Raw genomic sequence first — 20,323 nt, forward strand, 5'->3', positions numbered from 1 at the left:
GGTATGAGTGCCAATGAGACAACTCTTCATCCAAGTAACAATTTATAAAAGTAAACCATTGTAGGTAAGGGTACGGCCTTTAACACAGAGCCTTGGCTCACACTGAACAGCAAGCTATAAAGGGCCTCAAAATTTACTAGTGTAAAACCACTCAAACGGGAAAACCAACGATCTAATCAACTTAAAAAAAAAAAAACAAGAAAAATGTATGAGCTACATAAACAGAATGTTCACTTACTGTATACAGGGCCAATATGGCCAGTTGATTGTATGGTCTGCCATTCTTTGGTGCCAACAACTGGGCTTTCGTGTACCAACTGAAATCAGAAATGACAATATAAAATGCAATCCAGATTCAACCTGTATTCAGTTAACTAGATTTATATTGTAGTTAATATTATCATGCTTACACTAACAATTATTTGGTGGGTTTTTTTTCTAATTTCATGTCATTGAAATAGTGTCAGCAATTGTGGTCATGTTCATTGAAATATTAAATTTGGGTCAAAACACTAATGTACGATGATTGTTATAGTCGCCGTCACGTAAAATTGGCACCATGTTTTTTGTCAAAATTTTCAAACAAGAGTGCACACACTGAAATGTCTCGCCTTCTATACTAATCATTGATATTATGTTGATAGTCCTAAGTATAAAGCTTTATTACAACTGTCTCATAAACTTAACATTAACCAAGATAACTAAACAAAGACCAATGAACCATGAAAATGAGGTCAAGGTCAGATGAACCATGCCAGGCAGACATGTACAGCTAACAATGCTTCTATACAACATATATAGTTGACCTATTACTTATAGTTTAAGAAAAATAGACCAAAACACAAAAACTTAACACTGTGCAATGAACCGTGAAAATGAGGTCACAGTCAAAAGAAACCTGCGCTACTGACATAAAAATCATAAAATATTTCCATACACCGAATATAGTTGACCTATGGCATATAGTATTAGATAAAAAGACTAAAAGGTGTCATACCACCAATTACTCCCTCAAATTTAGAACGTATGTGAAAGTAGGCCTACTCGGACAAAAAAAAGTGCATTTGATGTCATTGTTCACCTAAAATAACCAACAAATTTGCAGAAATGAAAGTTTTGTTGAAAGAGAAATATATTAAGACCATTTTGAGCCAAAATTTACCTGTCTATGAGTTTGCATTAAAAATTGAGGATTAATGCGCTCCATAGTATACTAATTTAAGATTTCCAGAAAACCAGGGGTTATTTTTAGTGGTACCTCCTTTCGGAAGCTCTCTGCTTTCTTATATGATTTTGAATGTATGTTGAAAATTGGCATGCAGAAAGGTGACACCTGTACAATTCAGGATATACCTAGTTTCTATGAAGTTAAACTTAAGGTAAAATATTTAGAAAGCTGTGAAAATTGCAAAATTTGGTTGAACAGATAGGGACTTTTAATTGGTGGTATGACACCTTTAAGCAAAATGCAGTGAAACATCAAAATCAGCAAACAATTGTTTTTTTTTGTCTTAACTGATCATTTGAGATAATAGTAGCCACATTTCAATCTTTTTGGGGGCAAAATGTCACATATTGCAAATTTAGAGCCTAAAACTTGAGTTTGTCCTATTTTTAGCTTTTCCCATCCTGACAATATGCTTTTATATCAAAAATGTCCTAAATAATGTTATAAATGCACATAAAGTTATTCTGTGGTGTTAAACATTGAAACATAAGTTGTTTACTACCCCCAAAAAAATTTTGTCATGCAGATTTAATGAAATTATTTGATTTTTACTCCTTATAGCATTGCGTCATACTATGTACTTGGCAGATAGCATAGCCTAATGTAAGCACTGCAGAAACTCACAAAAGCACCATTTATTATTCCAAATGAAATTTTTATATCTTAAATTTTATTAACTGATGTAAATAAACACAGTTAAATGACCATGACTGCACTTTTGATCAATTTGTAGTACTTTACTGACACCAGATGAAAAAAAGGGGGGTCAATATTCCTTGACACTTCAATACCTTGGATTTTTTACTAAATTCATTGCAAAAATTGCTGGAAGTCTTTAAAGAAGTAGAACAAACAAGAAAAAATCAGCAAACAATGATCTTGATATTGAAAGTTTATGTTCCTGTAGCCCAAAATGAAAATTTCAAGTATTTTCTATCAAAGTCATACATTACAGTCAGTTTAAATTGAGCTGTGAAATTTTTATTATAAGTCGCATAATGCTCAGATAGGCTGATTTTAACTACAAATTGACTAAGGATTAAGAATAAAGCAAAATAAAAGATTTCTAATCAACTTTTTTGTCTCTTTAGGTGTCATACCACCAATTACTCCCTCAAATTTAGAACGTATGTGAAAGTAGGCCTACTCGGACAAAAAAAAGTGCATTTGATGTCATTGTTCACCTAAAATAACCAACAAATTTGCAGAAATGAAAGTTTTGTTGAAAGAGAAATATATTAAGACCATTTTGAGCCAAAATTTACCTGTCTATGAGTTTGCATTAAAAATTGAGGATTAATGCGCTCCATAGTATACTAATTTAAGATTTCCAGAAAACCAGGGGTTATTTTTAGTGGTACCTCCTTTCGGAAGCTCTCTGCTTTCTTATATGATTTTGAATGTATGTTGAAAATTGGCATGCAGAAAGGTGACACCTGTACAATTCAGGATATACCTAGTTTCTATGAAGTTAAACTTAAGGTAAAATATTTAGAAAGCTGTGAAAATTGCAAAATTTGGTTGAACAGATAGGGACTTTTAATTGGTGGTATGACACCTAAAACTCAAAAACTTAACTTTGACCACTGAACCATGAAAATGAGGTCAAGGTCTCATGACATCTGTCCGCTAGACATGTACACCTTACAATCATTCCATACAACAAATATAGTAGACCTATTGCATATAGTATGAAAAAAACAGACCAAAACACAAAAATTTAACTATAACCACTGAACCATGAAAATGAGGTCAAGGTCACATGACATCTGCCCGCTAGACATGTACACCTTACAATCATTCCATACACCAAATATAGTAGACCTATTGCATATAGTATGAAAAAAACAGACTAAAACACAAAAATTTAACTATAACCACTGAACCATGAAAATGAGGTCAAGGTCAGATGACACCTGCCAGTTGGACATGTACACCTTACAGTCCTTCCATACACCGAATATACTAGCCCTATTGCTTATAGTATCTGAGATATGGAATTGACCACCAAAACTTAACCTTGTTCACTGATCCATGAAATGAGGTCGAGGTCAAGTGAAAACTGTCTGACAGACATGAGGACCTTACAAGGTACGCCCATATCAAATATAGTTATCCTATTACTTATAATAAGAGAGAATTCAACATTACAAAAAATCTGAACTTTTTTTTCAAGTGGTCACTGAACCATGAAAATGAGGTCAAGGACATTGGACATGTGACTGACGGAAACTTCGTATCATGAGGCATCTATATACAAAGTATGAAGCATCCAGTTCTTCCACCTTCTAAAATATAAAGCTTTTAAGAAGTGAGCTAACACCGCCGCCGCCGTAGCCGCCGCCGGATCACTATCCCTATGTCGAGCTTTCTGCAACAGAAGTTGCAGGCTCGACAAAAATAATGTTTACTAAAGATCATGTTTTTCAATTAGCGGAATCAAATATCATTCCAAAAATCAACTACTGTCCTACCTTTTATTGTGTTTGCACTGTATAATCCTGACCTTCACATAATCCAAGATTATTTTGTATGGTGGAATCTAACATTGTTATTACCGGAAGTGTTGTTGTGGAATTTCCACGCGCTATCCAATTTCTCGTGTCTCTCGGAGCTTTTCCTCATCTTTACATAAAAAGTGTGGGAAATTGTATCATCAATGACAATGATATTACCGGAGAGAAACGAATGTTATGGAATAAGGGATCCTCATAGAAACCAAGATGGCGGGTATACAATGTAAATAATCTTGAAAAATGTGAAGGTCAGGATTATACAGTGCAAACACAATAAAAGGTAGGACAGTAGTGAATATTTGGACAGGATTTTACTTCCGCTAAATGAAAAACATCATCTTGAGTAAACACGGCTGATCTTTCAATTTTTTTTGACAAAAAACATAGTGCCAATTTTACGTGATGGAGACTATAGTTGCTTAACTTTCAGTGAAGGATCCTTTTAAAAAGATCACATCATAATGAATGTTTAAGTTTCAAGTTGATTTGACTACAACTTCATGGTTTTTAAATGAACGATTGAATAAACGGAGTGTAGTTTATGGGGTATACAAATGTTTGTTTTCCATAAATTCAATTTGAATGCTTTAAAAACTGTCAAAGTCTTATAAAACTACTTTATATGTCAATTTTTATCCAACACAGCTCAAATGAAAATACAGTTATTTTACCTTTTTAGAAATCAAATCCCTATCTACATACCTCCATCATTAAATATCTAACTGCTGTAATGTGAGTTTGACAATTAAAATAACTGTGTGTTAATCTCTAAATGTTTTTTTTGTTAATTTTGTTGTTGGGTTGATGTCTTATTGACATATAACCCACATTTTTTTATATTTATATAAATTTTTACTTTCTAGCCCTTCCATAGTTGACTTTTCCTGAATCATTCATCTGTTCCCTGTAGCGAGCTATATCTCCCAGGCAGATCATATTCCTCTGACTACTAAGCAAGGCAAGCTTTACAAAACGATGAATATTTTCTGGAGGTAGATTGTGAGTGTCTAGAAAGTCATCCAACTTGAATCGGTAGTTTTTCTGCAATTTCTGAATCAAACCTTCATAAAATGCTGTTCCCTGTAATTAAATTAATATTTTACAATTACATAAAAGTATATATACACTTGCTTGTACGGATGTTATGATGTCTCTTGTTTTTGTGTGTTGGATTGCTCTCCTCTCATGAATATCCCTTCCATATCCTTTCTTTTTTTAATGTGGCAAATCTCAACAAGACACATAAGACATGAAAATCTAAGCACAAAACAACCAGATGCTCCGCAGGGCGTAGCTTTATACGACCGCAGAGGTTGAACCCTGAACGGTTGGGGCAAGTATGGACACAACATTCAAGCTGGATTCAGCTCTAAATTTGGATTGTGATTAAATAGTTGACACAGCATAGGTTTCTGACACAGAATGAATGTGTTCTAATGAACTTAAAATTTTTGTTTTCTCTTAGAGCAATTCACTATGCTGTTGAATATTAATCCTCTCAAAAAAATGTTTGAAGAAATTTTCTTTTTTATTTATGAAATTTCAAATGAGAAAAATTGAACCCAATTTTTTTAATCACATCCCCCTTTCCCTTATTCCAAAACTAATCTCAATTAAAATTTCTAATGGAGTTTGCAACAATAACTACTCATTTAAATACATCATAAAATATTAAGATGTAAAAAAACTGCTTGTTATCACTGAATGGTAAAGATTATTTTAATTTATCAGTTGGTAGTAAAAAGTGAATATACATTGTATATTGTATATAACAAAGATTTAAGTTGATTCTGGACAAAGAAAGATAACTCCAATTAAAAAAAAATCTTGCTATTGCACAATATTTTGCAATTAGATATTTCTTGCTTACTATTCTGGACAAAGAAAGATAACTCTAATTAAAAAAAAATTTGCTATTTCACAATATTGTGCAATTAGATATTTCTTGCCATTGCGCAATACGGTGCAATTGAAAAGACTTGCTATTGCACAATACTTAATATAATAATTTTAGATCCTGATTTGGACCAACTTGAAAACTGGGCCCATAATAAAAAATCTAAGTACATTTTTGGATTCAGCATATCAAAGAACCCCAAGATTTCAATTTTTGTTAAAATCAGACTAAGTTTAATTTTGGACCCTTTGGACTTTAGTGTAGACCAATTTGAAAACAGGACCAAAAATGAAGAATCTACATACACAGTTAGATTTGGTATATCAAAGAACCCCATTTATTCAATTTTTGATGAAATCAAACAAAGTTTAATTTTGGACCCCGATTTGGACCAACTTGAAAACTGGGCCAATAATCAAGAATCTAAGTACATTTTTAGATTCAGCATATCAAAGAACCTAACTGATTCATTTTTTGTCAAAATCAAACTAAGTTTAATTTTGGACCCTTTGGACCCTAATGTAGACCAATTTGAAAACGGGACCAAAAGTTAAGAATCTACATACACAGTCATGACAGTTAGATTCGGCACATCAAAGAACCCCAATTATTCAATTTTGATGAAATCAAACAAAGTTTTTTTTAATTTTGGACCCTTTGGGCCCCTTATTCTGTTGGGACCAAAACTCCCAAAATCAATACCAACCTTCCTTTTATGGTCATAAACCTTGTGTTTAAATTTTATAGATTTCTATTTACTTATACTAAAGTTATGGTGCAAAAACAAAAAATAATGCTTATTTGGGCCCCTTTTTGGCCCCTAATTCATAAACTGTTGTGACCTCAACTCCAAAAATCAATCCCAACCTTCCTTTTGTGGTCATAAACCTTGTGTTAAAATTTCATTGATTTCTATTTACTTATACTAACGTTATGGTGCGAAAACCAAGAAAAATGCTAATTTGGGTCCCTTTTTGGCCCCTAATTCCTAAACTGTTTGGACCTCAACTCCCAAAATCAATACCAACCTTCCTTTTGTAGTCATTAACATTGTGTTTAAATTTCATTGATTTCTATTTACTTAAACTAAAGTTATAGTGCGAAAACCAAGAAAATGCTTATTTGGGCCCTTTTTGGCCCCTAATTCCTAAAATGTTGGGATCAAAACTCCCAAAATCAATACCAACCTTCCTTTTGTGGTCATAAACCTTGTGTTAAAATTTCATAGATTTCCATTCACTTTTACTAAAGTTAGAGTGCGAAAACTAAAAGTATTCGGACGACGACGACGACGACGCCAACGTGATAGCAATATACGACGAAAAATTTTTCAAATTTTGCGGTCGTATAAAAAGTAGATTAGCAGAAATTTCACACCTTGGTAGCAGAATGTGATTGAATTTTAATAGATGGTTAAAGTATCCAAGTTAAAAAGAACTGTTGTTATCCAACAAGATTAAAGATAAAGATCTAATAAATAAGATTGATTAGGGTATACAATTATGGTCCTGTCTTGGTCTTCTTCTGACTGGCAATTTAAACCTTGTCAAAGTAGGGCATCTGTTTGGTTGTGCCAGAAGATCTATTTTCAGTCACATCTAATATTTTTGGGTAGGCTATTTCTACCTTTTATAATTCATCCAATATTTGTGTTAAGACTCACCTACACTTCTACTTACCTCAACAAAATTTGGGTTAGTCCTACCTGACCTTAACCTTACCTCTTCTTCCATATATTTGAGTTTGACTGACCTGAATCTTACCTCATCTAATATTTGGGATAGTCTTGTCTTTGAATCATCTTCTTCATTCATGTGTTTTCTGAAGACTTCAATTACTTGGTAAAATACAGCTTTCCAGAGAAGCTGATCTACATTATGCTTCGTAGACTGGTCAATGTCTATCAGGATCAAATGTTCATAACGTTTTGTAAGTTCTTGTCTAAAATATAAAAATAGGATGTCAGTGTTGTTTTCAACATAATGTTGTTTAAAAATCCAAATATTATATTGATTGATTCTTCCAGTGATGCAACCATGCAAGTGGTGGTCTTTTTTTGTTGGTTTATATCTCATTCATTCATTGTTGGTGTTTAACTCGACTATCAGCACTTTTGGTTATATCTTTGCAGCCATTTATTTATTGGCGATAGAAGCCAGAGTGCCTAGAAAGAACAACAACCCTTCAGGGTTTATTATATCTAAAAATGTAGCTCCTATCATTCAGATTTCTGGTTTTCTCTACTGAATGGATTGTAAACATGATTTCTCCAACCCATTAAGAAAATTTTAAAGCGGTGTTCTCAGTAAGGACTTTTGAAGGCGAGTCCAGGGACTCGTCATTCTTTTCCATGGTGAGTCCCAACAGTAAGACGATATTTTATTGCAATATGATTTATCATTTCAAGGTTCTATGACCTAAAAGAGCAATGAAATGACATTAAATTCAGATTTCTTTTATTCTATTGCTATAAAGTGATGATATGTGTGTTCAGTTTATACAAAATATTTCAATTTTGATGCATCTTTGAATAAATTTAATACTAAAGAGAAAAAAAATTAACTTGTGGCCACGATGGCAGTCAATATTTTTTTAGTACACCAGATCCGGATTTCGACAATAAATGTCTCTTCAGTGATGTTAGGGATCGAAACGGTATTTGGAAGGTCATATAAAAATCACCCTCATTTATATATAAAAGATTATTTAATATTTAAGAAAATATTTCATCAATGTAAAAAACAAATGTTAAAGATTAATAACATTTTTTTCTATAAATTATTTTCAAACCAGGTGCTCCGCAGGGCGCAGCTTTATACGACCGCAGAGGTCTAACCCTGAACAGTTGGGGCAAGTATGGACAAAACATTCAAGCGTGATACAGCTCTGAATTTGGATTGTGATCAAATTTTTGACATTACATGGGGTTTTTTTTACACAAAACAAATGTCAAGATTTTACAAATCAATTAAAGATTTCTTCTTCAAACTTTTTAAATCTAAAATTAAATAGTTGACACAGCATAGGTTTCTGACACAGAATGAATGTGGTCTAATGAACTTAAAAGTTTTTTTTTGCCTTTGAGCAATTCACTATGCTGTTGAATATTAATCGTCTCAAAAAAATGTTTGAAGAAATTTTCTTTTTATTTATGAAATCTGAAATGAGAAAAATTTAACCCCCCCCCCCCTCAGTAACATTTTATATTGGCAAATTTCCAATGAAGTTATTTACATAAAGTTATTGGCAAATAAAAATAGAAAATGACATCATAGTCATGTCTGGCAAATGTCCAACATACATTATCTAAAAACATTTTAGATAAGATTAGGAAAAAAAGCTTCATCAGCAACATTTTATATTGGCAAATTTCCAATGAAGTTATTTACATAAAGTTATTGGCAAATAAAAATAGAAAATGACATCATAGTCATGTCTGGCAAATTTCCAACATATATTATCAACTACTATTCTATACAAAGAAAGATAACTCCAATTGAAAATTAATTGCTATTGCACAATATTGTGCAATTAGATATTTCTTGCTATTGTGCAATACTGTGCAATTGAAAATTTCTTGCTATTGCACAAGACTTGATATGGAATCCTGATTTGGACCAACTTGAAAACTGGGCCCATAATCAAAAACCAAAGTACATATTTAGATAAAGCATATCAAATAAGCCCAAGAATTTAATTTTTGTTAAAATCAAACTTAGTTTAATTTTGGACCCTTTGGACCTTAATGTAGACCAATTTGAAAACTGGACCAAAAATTAAGAATCTACATACACAGTTAGATTTGGCATATCAAAGAACCCATTTATTCAATTTTTGATGAAATCAAACAAAGTTTAATTTTGGACCCCCATTTGGACCAACTTGAAAACTAGGCCAATAATTAAAAATCTAAGTACATTTTTAAATTCAGCATATCAAAGAACCCCAAGGATTCATTTTTTGTTAAAATCAAACTAAGTTTAAATTTAGACCCTTTGGACCTTAATGTAGACCAATTTGAAAACGGGACCAAAAATTAAGAATCTACATACATAGTTAGATTCGGCATATCAAAGAACCCCAATTATTCAATTTTTGATGAAATCACACAAAGTTCAATTTTGGACCCTTTGGGCCCCTTATTCCTAAACTGTTAGGACCAAAACTCCCAAAATCAAACCCAACCTTCCTTTTATGGTCATAAACCTTGTGTTTAAATTTCATAGATTTCTATTTACTTATACTAAAGTTATGGTGCAAAAACAAAAAATAATGCTTATTTGGGCCCCTTTTTGGCCCCTAATTCATAAACTGTTGTGACCTCAACTCCAAAAATCAATCCCAACCTTCCTTTTGTGGTCATAAACCTTGTGTTAAAATTTCATTGATTTCTATTTACTTATACTAAAGTTATTGTGCGCAAAAACCAAGAATAATGCTTATTTGGGCCCTTTTTTGGCCCTTAATTCCTAAACTGTTGGAACCAAAACTCCCAAAATCAATCCCAACCTTCCTTTTGTGGTCATAAACCTTGTGTCAAAATTTCATAGATTTCTATTCACTTAAACTAAAGTTATAGTGCGAAAACCAAGAAAATGCTTATTTGGGCCCTTTTGGGCCCCTAATTCCAAAAATGTTGGGACCAAAACTCCAAAATCAATCCCAACCTTCCTTTTGTGGTCGTTAACCTTGTGTTAAAATTTCATTGATTTCTATTCACTTTTACTTAAGAGTGCGAAAACTAAAAGTATTCGGACGACGACGACGCAGACGACGCCAACGTGATAGCAATATACGACCAAAAAATTAAAATTTTTGCGGTCGTATAAAAATTACTCATTCTTCCCGTTCTCCCTTCCTTGAAAAGGTTATATTTCGAAAAACACTTTCATTGATTTTAAGGTTGTACCTAACACTACAGGGACATAACTCTGTAAAGTCAGTTATGTTTTAATAACATTGTATTGTAAAAGGAATATAAAGCTTTTCAATGATCAAAATTGATTTTTGTCAAACTGCTATATAACCAGTGTAATTTTTCTGACAAAACGGTTGGTTCAAAATTTTTGAAATTTTTGTTAAAGGGTCAAAGTAAATATTTTGACAAAATTTTATGAAAATTAAACGAGCAAAATTAATTTTAGTGAAAGTGTTGGGTACCCCCCAATCTTCTGGCTACTTTATCTTACCTTTGATTAGCAAGTAGTGACAAGCTTTCACCATTTAATCTTCTGGCTACCAAGTTACCAAGCTGATTATCCAGTCCCAAACATTCATTTAACATCTTATCAAACATTATTTCTCTTTGTTTTCTGCAATAATCAAATTTCTTAATACATTACTAACATAACAATGACACAAATAGGAGATTTGTTCATAATTTCCTTTATAAGTATCAGGAGTATTTAGACTTAAATGAATCAAATAATAAAGTAAAATTGACATGAGTCATAAATGATGAAAATCCAAGCTATTATTGATACATCTGTGTTTTGACTATAAATTCTACTTTTTTTCACAGCTTTTGAAAGGAAAAAAGGTGTTTATATAATGTTAAATGTGTGAAACATCTAAAGTGAATAATTTCCATGTTTTCCCATCAAATTTCAATTGATCATATAAATCTCAAAAACAAGGAAAGAACATTGACCTTTGATTATTTTCAGCTTTTTAAGTTTCTTTATTTATATACTACCAATTATAATACAAGTCTGTTAAAAAGCTTGTTATTTTGAAACAGAGGAGCCAATATCATGAACATCCTTATTAAAGCTTAATTTTATTCTTACCCTCTAATCATTTCGTAGTACTGAGGTGGAGGATAGCCATAAAAGTAACCATGTGGTGGCATCATCTGTGGTGGCATAGGTGGACCAGGAGGACCATACATTCCTTGGTCTGGAAACTGAGGTCCATAATACTGAGGTCCATATCCCTGGAAGGGTGGATTCTGTGGATAGGCTGGTGGTGAGGGAGATTCCATACCGGCTGGTTCTTGGAACTTCAAATTTGGTGAACCTGTTTCTTGGAACTTCAAATTTGATGAATCAGTGTCCTGGAACTTCAAATTTGACGATTCTTGGATAACTATAGGCTTGTTAGGGTTCTTTGGATCAAATAATTGTTTCTGTCCTGCACTTGGTCTTTGGTCACGTACTGAATCTCTGTTGTGGGACTTTTGTGATGTTTCTTTCTCCTTTTCTACATGAGAAGACTGTTCCTCTCTCTTATGCTCTTCTGTTGTGTGAACATTTGAAGGTAGTTTAATTAGGCCCCCACTATGAGTTTGAGGAGAAGTCTTTTCAACCTGAGGACTTTTGTTATCTTTTTCCCTCTCACTATTGTTGCGACTTCGACCACCTTGCCTACTACCAAAATCTCTGTTCCCATGAAAATCCCCTCTTCGACTGTTTGATTCCCTGTTACTATGGTAATCATTTCTTCTGTCACCATGATAACGGTCTCTTCCCCAATCTCCATGTTCCCTGTTTCCATGACGATCTCTATTCAAATCCCCATGTTCCTTGTTACCATGACGATCTCTATTCCAATCTCCATGTTCTTTGCTACCACGACGATCTCTGTTCCAATCTCCATGTTCCTTGTTACCCTGACGATCTCTATTCCAATCACTAGGTTCCTTGTTACCCTGACGATCTCTGTTCCAATCTACAGATTCTTTGCTACGACTACGACCACCTCTACCTCTCCCAACATTCCTACCACGAGAAGATTCCTCTTTATTGTGTCCTCCTCTGTTAGGTTGGTCTTTCCTTTGCATATCTATACTTTCTGGTTCTTCACTTGGCCCTCTACTTCCAACCCTCTGACCTTGACTCATATCCAAGCCATGCTGACGTCTGCCTCTACCTCTTCCTCTTCCAACATTTTTACCTTGAGGCTTGCCATCACCATCAGGAACAACAACTTGTCGCCTGTCACTTCCTATTGTCACTTTGATATTCAAACTTTCTGGCTCATTTAGTCTTTCTCGACTTGAACCTCCACGTAAGCTAGAATTACTATTTTGTCTTTTATGTCTTCTGTAAGATCCATACATATCCTCATCTCCATGGTTACTTCTAACACTCTGTACACTTGACACACTAGAATCCCTACTTCTCCTTCCATTAGATTCCCTGGACTGTCTCCTTCTCCTGTTGCCAGTTGAACCATTACTTAGTCTCCTTTCCCTTCTGTCATAACCCCTGTAATAATCATCATTGTCTTGCTTGTTTTTATTATCATGGTTCCAACGTCTGTCCCATGAGCCAGCATTCCAGTTCTCATTTCTACCTTCTATTGAGCTACCTTTATATCGATCACCAGAATTTCTCTTATTCCTTCTAGGGAACGTACCAGCATTTTGATAATTTCTCTGTCCAATGTCTTCATTTTCTTTACTACTAGATATCTTATCCAGCAGTTCAACAGATCCTGCTGGTTTGATGTGTTCCCAGTCAGGAGGAATGTCCTGTATATCATCTATGGGCATATCAGCTACCATTTCACTCCAATTCATGTGTTTGTCTTCCTTACCCCATTCCACGCTACCTTCTTGTTTTTCTAAATACTCTTTTAATTTCTGAGTTTCATTGTGAACTTGCTTTGCCATTTCCATTTCAACTTCACGATCCCAGGATAGGATTCTTTCAGTTGTTTCTTCATCAATACTGAGATCACTAGCAGTACTGACATCACTACTAAAACTTCCTGCTCTGGGGCGTCTCATATTTGTTGAATATCTCTTTGAGCCTTGCTTTCCGCTACCTCTTGGTGGCTTCTGGGATAAGTTTTCCACGGTTAATTTTGAATCTGATTGATTATCATCCTTTCTTTCAAACACCATCGTCTGAATGACATTCCCATCGTCAGATAAATCTTCATCAGGTACACGTTGGTTATTATTTCTAGCAGGCTGAAATTTTCCTGGTCTTCTATCAGTTCTTTGTGGTTTTGGGCTTGCAGAGAAACCTTCCTTCTTAACATTAGAATATCGGTTTCTTGTATCACTTTTACTGCCCTTATAATCTCTATAATCACCTTGTCCTCTTTGAGAAGGTTGCCTTTGATACTTTTCTGTACTTTGTGTTTCAGATTTTGACCTTGAGGCTGATGGCATGTCTTCTACGCTCTGTGCCTCAGCCGTATTAGATCTTGATCTAGAAACTTGTTTTGATTCGCCATCTTTTGAAACAGTTACTTTAATGTTCTTGATATCATCCAATTTTAAATCAATTTTTTTATCGTTCGTATCGGATCCTTCATCAATAAACAAGGGCGTTACATCGCCAACTTCGCCCGATGATTCTGTATCTTCATTTTTATTCTGTTGCATTTCCAGTATCTTCCCTTTAGGTACATATCTCTGGATTTCTGGTCTTTTTCTTCTTGACTTAGACAAATCATGTTTTTCATTCACATTTAAATCTTTAATTCCATCATTAATCTAAAGAATAAAAAATAAATTTGCTATTGTTCAATTATTTTAATTCTGAAAAAGAAACATTGTTATGATATTTCATTACAGTCTGGTGGAATAATAAAAATCAAATTTGTAGAGCCGTGGTGAAGTGGTTAGAGCATCCGACTACTAACACAATAATTCCTGGTTCGATCCTGGGACTGAATTTTCAGCTCTCTCTCGACACCATTTGCAAGTAATGAAGTATGGTCTTGAGAAACGATGATACAAATGTAGTCCATTGGAAGGGGACTATAAATGGCTGACACGTGTGATGAGAGAGCAATGTCTCATGTAAAAGACACCCTTGTAGATTTCGAAAAAAGAGCAGGCTAATGCCGCTACAAGGCAGCACTCACAACCGCAAAGTGGAAAGGGATTAATATAAGTTGCAATAGCTTATTCCCAAACCATTTTAAATAAATATGTTTAACTAATCTAAATGAAGTAGATTTGAGATATTTATTTAGGCCATAAAAATGCTCATTGTTGAAGGCTGCACAGTGACTTATAGACTATAATTGTTAACTTTTATGTCATTTTGTCTCTGTAACAGAGTTGCCTCATTGGCAATCATATCACATGTTCTTATTCTTTAAAACTAATTTGATTGATATACCTCTCTTTCAATACTGTTTTCTTTACTGTTTGTGGCAGAACTGGTACTGTGTTCTTCTTCCTCCCAGATTTCCCCTTGCTCATTTAGCTGTTGTTGGCCACTGTCTACATCTTCTACTGGATTTTTCTGCTTTAAAAGACTTGGTGGACGATATATTCCTATTTCTGGTCTTTTTGTTTTTCTTTTTTTCTCTGAAAACATACATGACATAAGAGCATTTTTTCCAATTAAATATAATAAAATCACAATAATTTATATAGTTTCATTTATCATGTTTATAGGCTAAAAAAGGTTTAACAAGTTGAACATTTAAAAACAAATGCTTATGATAATTTACCCAATCAGCATCCACCTTTTAAAGGAATACATTACAAGGTTAAACTCCAAAATTCCCTATAATTTCATAGTTTACAATCAAATTAATACAGATCTGGTTTACATCAGAATCAGAAGATGCATGTCACATGGTCTATCACTGGAATTTGTAATTATGAGTCCTTAAAACCATGTCAGTTTGAGCTTTTGACTTTCACAAATCTGTTTTCAATGTTTTACAAAAATGGGTACAAACTTCTTGTTCATGTTGTTGTTGATGCTACAAATCATCGGTCTCATTTTGTGACCTTCAACTTGAATTTGACACTAGTACTACAGAAGTTTTTGACAAAATACCAAAAATAGCAAGAAAACTACTCTGGGAATCTTCTGACAGGAAAAAACCCTGAGGCAAATTTAAACAGGACAGCTAAGTCATGTAAGTTGTGGTTATCTTTGTCATAATAATTGTTATTTTATAATAAAATGAATAAAAACAATTGACCAAGTTGTTTGCAAATTGATGTCAGAAAGCATGCTCGAGTTATTGTCCTATAATAGAAAAATCACCCTTTTTCATTGAATAAAACCCCATATTTAACTCAAACGTTTTAATCTAAAATTTATAACAAACAAATTTAAGGGAGCTCACATCAATAGATATAAACAATTCACCAAAGTTTTATGTAAATTGGTTGAAGCGTTTTTGAGTTGATATCAAACATATTGAGGACGGACTGACACTGGTAAACCATAATACATCCCGTTAATGGACATATTATAATATGGGTTTACATCTTGGTGACAGTTTTTCCATTGTTAAATTTTCATCTAAAGATCCCTCATTGCTGCATAACAAATAGCGAAAAATGGCAGAGTTCACATTCCGAAAAAGTACTACGAGTAAATTAAAGCCTAAAGGGTACACCTTCTGCTTGAAATAAATAGTCAATACATGCATGTACTAAATATGTACTACAGTACGCCCAGAGAGTTTGTAATCGCGAACTTTTATCACCGATTTCCGAGTGTAGCGGTGTGACACCGCGAATCACGGATTCTACTCCCAATTTCCTCCAAAGATTCTCTCCCAACACCGCGTGGCTGTTAATTGGTTTATTGCCCATCGGATGAACTGAAAATTAATGACGCGTGACAACATAATCGGATTAGCCAGATTTATTACCTTTGTACATTTAATCGATCTTGATTGCACCTGTGTGCTTTAAAATACGTTATTTAAATGTCCATTCATTGTCAGATAAAAGTGTGACATTTTTATTTAAAATAAGATAATTATTCTTGTATGTATATGCCCATGTCATTGTCATATTAAATAAAACGTAAAAACGTATAAAAATACGAATAAAACACTTATTTAGTATTTTCATTATAGTCCGATCAGGTCATAATTTTTGTTTTTTCAACAAAGTTTCAACAAAGATGATTTTACCACAATTAGAACCTTTTATGACCTACTCAGTGAATATCCAGTTCATTAATAGTTCAATATTATATAATTAATATCAACTGGCTTAAAACAAAATGTTGTTTTTACGGTAATTTGTCCAATCTAAATCAAACCCTAGAGTTAATTTATCGGACCAACAAGTGAACTCTGTTAGGGAGCTACCATTTGATTTTTATGGGGGGGGGGGGGGGGGGGGCTAGGATGAAATTTGAAAAAAATAGGCAGGACAGGAGTTTTGAGTAAAAAAAAAAGCAGGATGAGCAACTTGGTAAAAAAAAAGGCAGGATGACAATTGTGTAAAAAATGGCAGGATAACTAGTAAAAAAAAAAAGGCAGGACCGAATAGAGTAAAAAATAAAAAGGCAGGACAGAGATTACACCTAAAAAAAAAAGCAGGACAAAATTTTTCATCCTAGCCCCCCCCATAAAAATCAAATGGTAGCTCCCTTACTTTCAATTTATTTTGAAATGTAAAATATTATGTTTCACTACCTCGGTAGATTACCGACTTGAAATATTTGAATTTAAAAAAGAAACTAAAGTGACAAATAGTTTTGTATGCAATGTGGCAGCCCTATATTCATAAATACTGAGATAATTCCCCGCCCAGACACAACACAATAATCACAACCTTATTTAATTATATGAAGAAATAAAATCATGTGTTTTTTATCTGTTATGATCTGTTATTGATCTTTTATTATTTAAAATAAAATTGGATTGGCGCAATCCGTATTTTACTGCTGTTAAAAGTCCTCGGCGAAATATAAAAAGAAGTATTTCAACAATTTATACTATAGAATATTAAAATGAAATTATATCGTACAAGAAAGAAATATGGAAAAAAAAATGTGGATTGGATTTTTACGATCGACACATTTTCACAGAGGATCTCTACCAACGCCCATCAGGAACTAAACGACATGCATCCTGTTTTCATCTACCATTAATGTATAGTGTTGACTATGGAAGTATAAATAATGTCCAGGTTTATGTCCTCTGTTGACTGAGAAACGTATAAATAAAAGGCTGATGTTCGTTTATTCAGAAAAGGAATAAAATTTAGAATCCGGTTAATCAATTGTAAAAGGACCTTCTAGAGCCTCAATCTTAACGCATACAAATGTCAATCATTACATGAATTTTCCCACGGTTATCCAGAAAGGTCACCTGAGTTAAACTTTACTGTTACATGATACTATTTCCCGCCAAATAAAAATCTCTTGGACAAAATTGATGTCACTATTTTTAGCATTCAATATTGTGAGCGAAGTCAAGTTCAAGTTCAACCACGCACTGTTGATCACTGAAATATTTAAAGATAACTGTTCTAAATACAACACAAAGGTTTACATTCATTGTGCGTAAATGAATATTATTCAACGACGAGTTGATGCAGCTATAGAAGTATTCCTGTTGTAGCCGAAATGTATTATATCCTAAAGTAATGCTAATCGTGAAGAGAAAATGCCGTAGACTTATTAAGCATAACGAATGGTGAATAGTATTTTCTTTTTTACTTGCATATACAAGTTTTAAGACACGTTATTTTCTTTAAACTCACTGCTCACATTTTATACCTTCAGCGTTATTTTCCGTTTATTTTCACGCAAGTATGTCTCTTTTCGTAAGTTATATCAATTACCGATAAATAAAAAACGAGGTCATAATCAAGTATAAATTTTTTTTATAAAACTTTAATGCAATTGAAAGCATTAACAACAACGTTTTGGATTTTAAAACTTTTATTTTGTAATCGTAAAATGGAAATGGCGTAGAATTATTAGCATAACAGATAAGGAATAATATTTTCTTTTTTACTTGTAGTATAAAAAACTTTGAGACGTGTAATTTTTCTTTAAACTGCCCTCATTTATTCAGCGTTAGTCTCCGTTTATTGTTGCACAATTATATCTCTTTAAGTAAATTAAATATTTATTTACTGATAAAAAAACGGAAGTCAAAATCAAATATAGTTGTTTAAAAACTTGATTAAAATGTACAGAGTAATTGAAAGAATTAACAACAACGTTTTGCTTTTTATTTTAATCTTTCATTTGTTTCAAGTAATCAGATATAACCTGATAATCAATAGACAGGAAATACAATTGTTTAATAACATTAGAAATCTCTCATACCTTGACTGTCGCGTGCCGGCATAGATCAGACGGATTAGGGCAATTAATTACCTGGTGTCACACCGCGTCACACCAGACTGGGAGAGATGTCGCTAATACAATAAACAAAAGGTAGCGGATTTACGCGGAAGTCGGAGGGAATACTCCCAAATTTCTCCGAGAATTTTGGGAGGGATGTCGGAGTTTTCTGGTGTTACACCAGGAAAAATATCGGAGTATGGAGTTTGGGATTACAAACTCCTTGGGCGTACTGTAATAGTCATGATAGTAATACTCATCAACATTATAGTTCTGAAATACAAAACAAGCTGCAGACTAAACATTGTATATAGATTTTTTTCTTCCAAGATTTTTACAAAATTTACGATGTAAACAAACATTTTTGTCCATTCGTGCCATTTGTTTGTCTTATGATGAACATACATCATGTACATGTAGAGGAAATTGGATAACAAATCATAACCTTTCTTTGAGAAAAATACTGCAAGTATTACCAATAAGTTACTTTTTTTCAATTAACAAATCTGAACTGTATTAATTCCTTTTTTTCAAGAGGAAACCTAATAATTTCCCAAATTTTCGGTTTTACCCGCTTTTTTTAAGCTCATTACTTTGATGTGTTAATTTCTGATAAATTTTGATCAAATCCAACTTCTGACTTTAAACCTCAATGCTTTGTATGCAATAACAGTTGCCAGACAGGCAGATCTTTGTTATAATTGAGTACTTTCGTTTTGTCAATCAACGTTTTTGTCTCCCATGTTTCATGTTGTGATACTTTTTACGCGTTGGTGATCATTAAAAACTAGGTTTTCGGTCAAAAACTGGCTTTGTGTTGATTTATTACCATTAATTTTGTCCTTCTGATGGCTATTTGGTTTATTTTCAGACTTCCTTTCAACAATATTTTCCAATTCTCCGTAAGTAATTTTCACAGTTTTTAATTTGGCAGCCATTTTCAACTGCCGCCATATCGAATCTCCTACACAAAAGAGTTCATCAACAGAAATAACTGGTCGTACGGTGTACAGATTATTATAGATTATATTAAACATTATTTTGCATTTAGGAAAACTATATGCTAACGGGTTTAGCAACATATTCAAGACATTTATATTTATATTTTTTACAGTATGAGAAAGAAAAAACATCGCTTTCTTTGTTTTAGAACGAACCAATTTCACTATTCTAAAGGAACTAAAGGGGCATTACTAAGTACGTACTTGCTTCGAGATTTGATACATTGTATATAAAAAAAATCTTTAGACTTATGTATGATTTTTTTTTCTTCAATCATCAATGATAGTGAAATAGTGAAAAGGTGATATAATAATTCGCTTTTGGCAGCCAGTATGGTTCAATTTTGTCAGATTAAGCTCTTCAGAGACATTGATGATGAACTATTCACTTCCAATTGAATAATTCGACCTCATTGAATGATCCGTATTCATGTGTTCTTCGTGTGAACTTCAATTTAACCCCGAATCTAGAGATGGATAACACAAGCAGCTGTGCTTGTTCGGTTATTTTAAGGAAAAGAATGTCAATATTGAAAGTGAAAAAAGCCTATAGTAAATCATTGATTGGAGACTATATAAGATATAAGCAGCTATGAAAATTTACTTTTGACTTCGAATCTCCCATATTTAAAAAATCGCAGACTATAAGAACCATT

The 20,323-nt window shown here is 33.2% G+C and overlaps 1 protein-coding gene across 1 annotated transcript in view; it reads right to left on the reverse strand.

Annotated features, from left to right (window-relative positions):
• Positions 1 to 19,634, reverse strand: part of LOC139527987 (telomerase-binding protein EST1A-like) — a 37,148-nt gene extending 17,514 nt beyond the window's left edge. Inside the window, exons 1-7 of the mRNA XM_071323738.1 lie at positions 19,496 to 19,634; positions 14,725 to 14,915; positions 11,431 to 14,090; positions 10,831 to 10,953; positions 7,405 to 7,582; positions 4,601 to 4,824; positions 239 to 317 (exon numbers count right to left, since the gene is read on the reverse strand). Of these exons, the coding sequence (XP_071179839.1) occupies positions 239 to 317; positions 4,601 to 4,824; positions 7,405 to 7,582; positions 10,831 to 10,953; positions 11,431 to 14,090; positions 14,725 to 14,915; positions 19,496 to 19,604 (3,564 nt within the window). The 5' untranslated portion in view covers positions 19,605 to 19,634. The remainder of the gene's footprint in view (positions 1 to 238; positions 318 to 4,600; positions 4,825 to 7,404; positions 7,583 to 10,830; positions 10,954 to 11,430; positions 14,091 to 14,724; positions 14,916 to 19,495) is intronic.
• Positions 19,635 to 20,323: the final 689 nt, after the last annotated feature.

Source organism: Mytilus edulis, chromosome 6, assembly GCF_963676685.1.
Source record: "Mytilus edulis chromosome 6, xbMytEdul2.2, whole genome shotgun sequence".
NCBI lineage: Eukaryota > Metazoa > Mollusca > Bivalvia > Mytilida > Mytilidae > Mytilus > Mytilus edulis.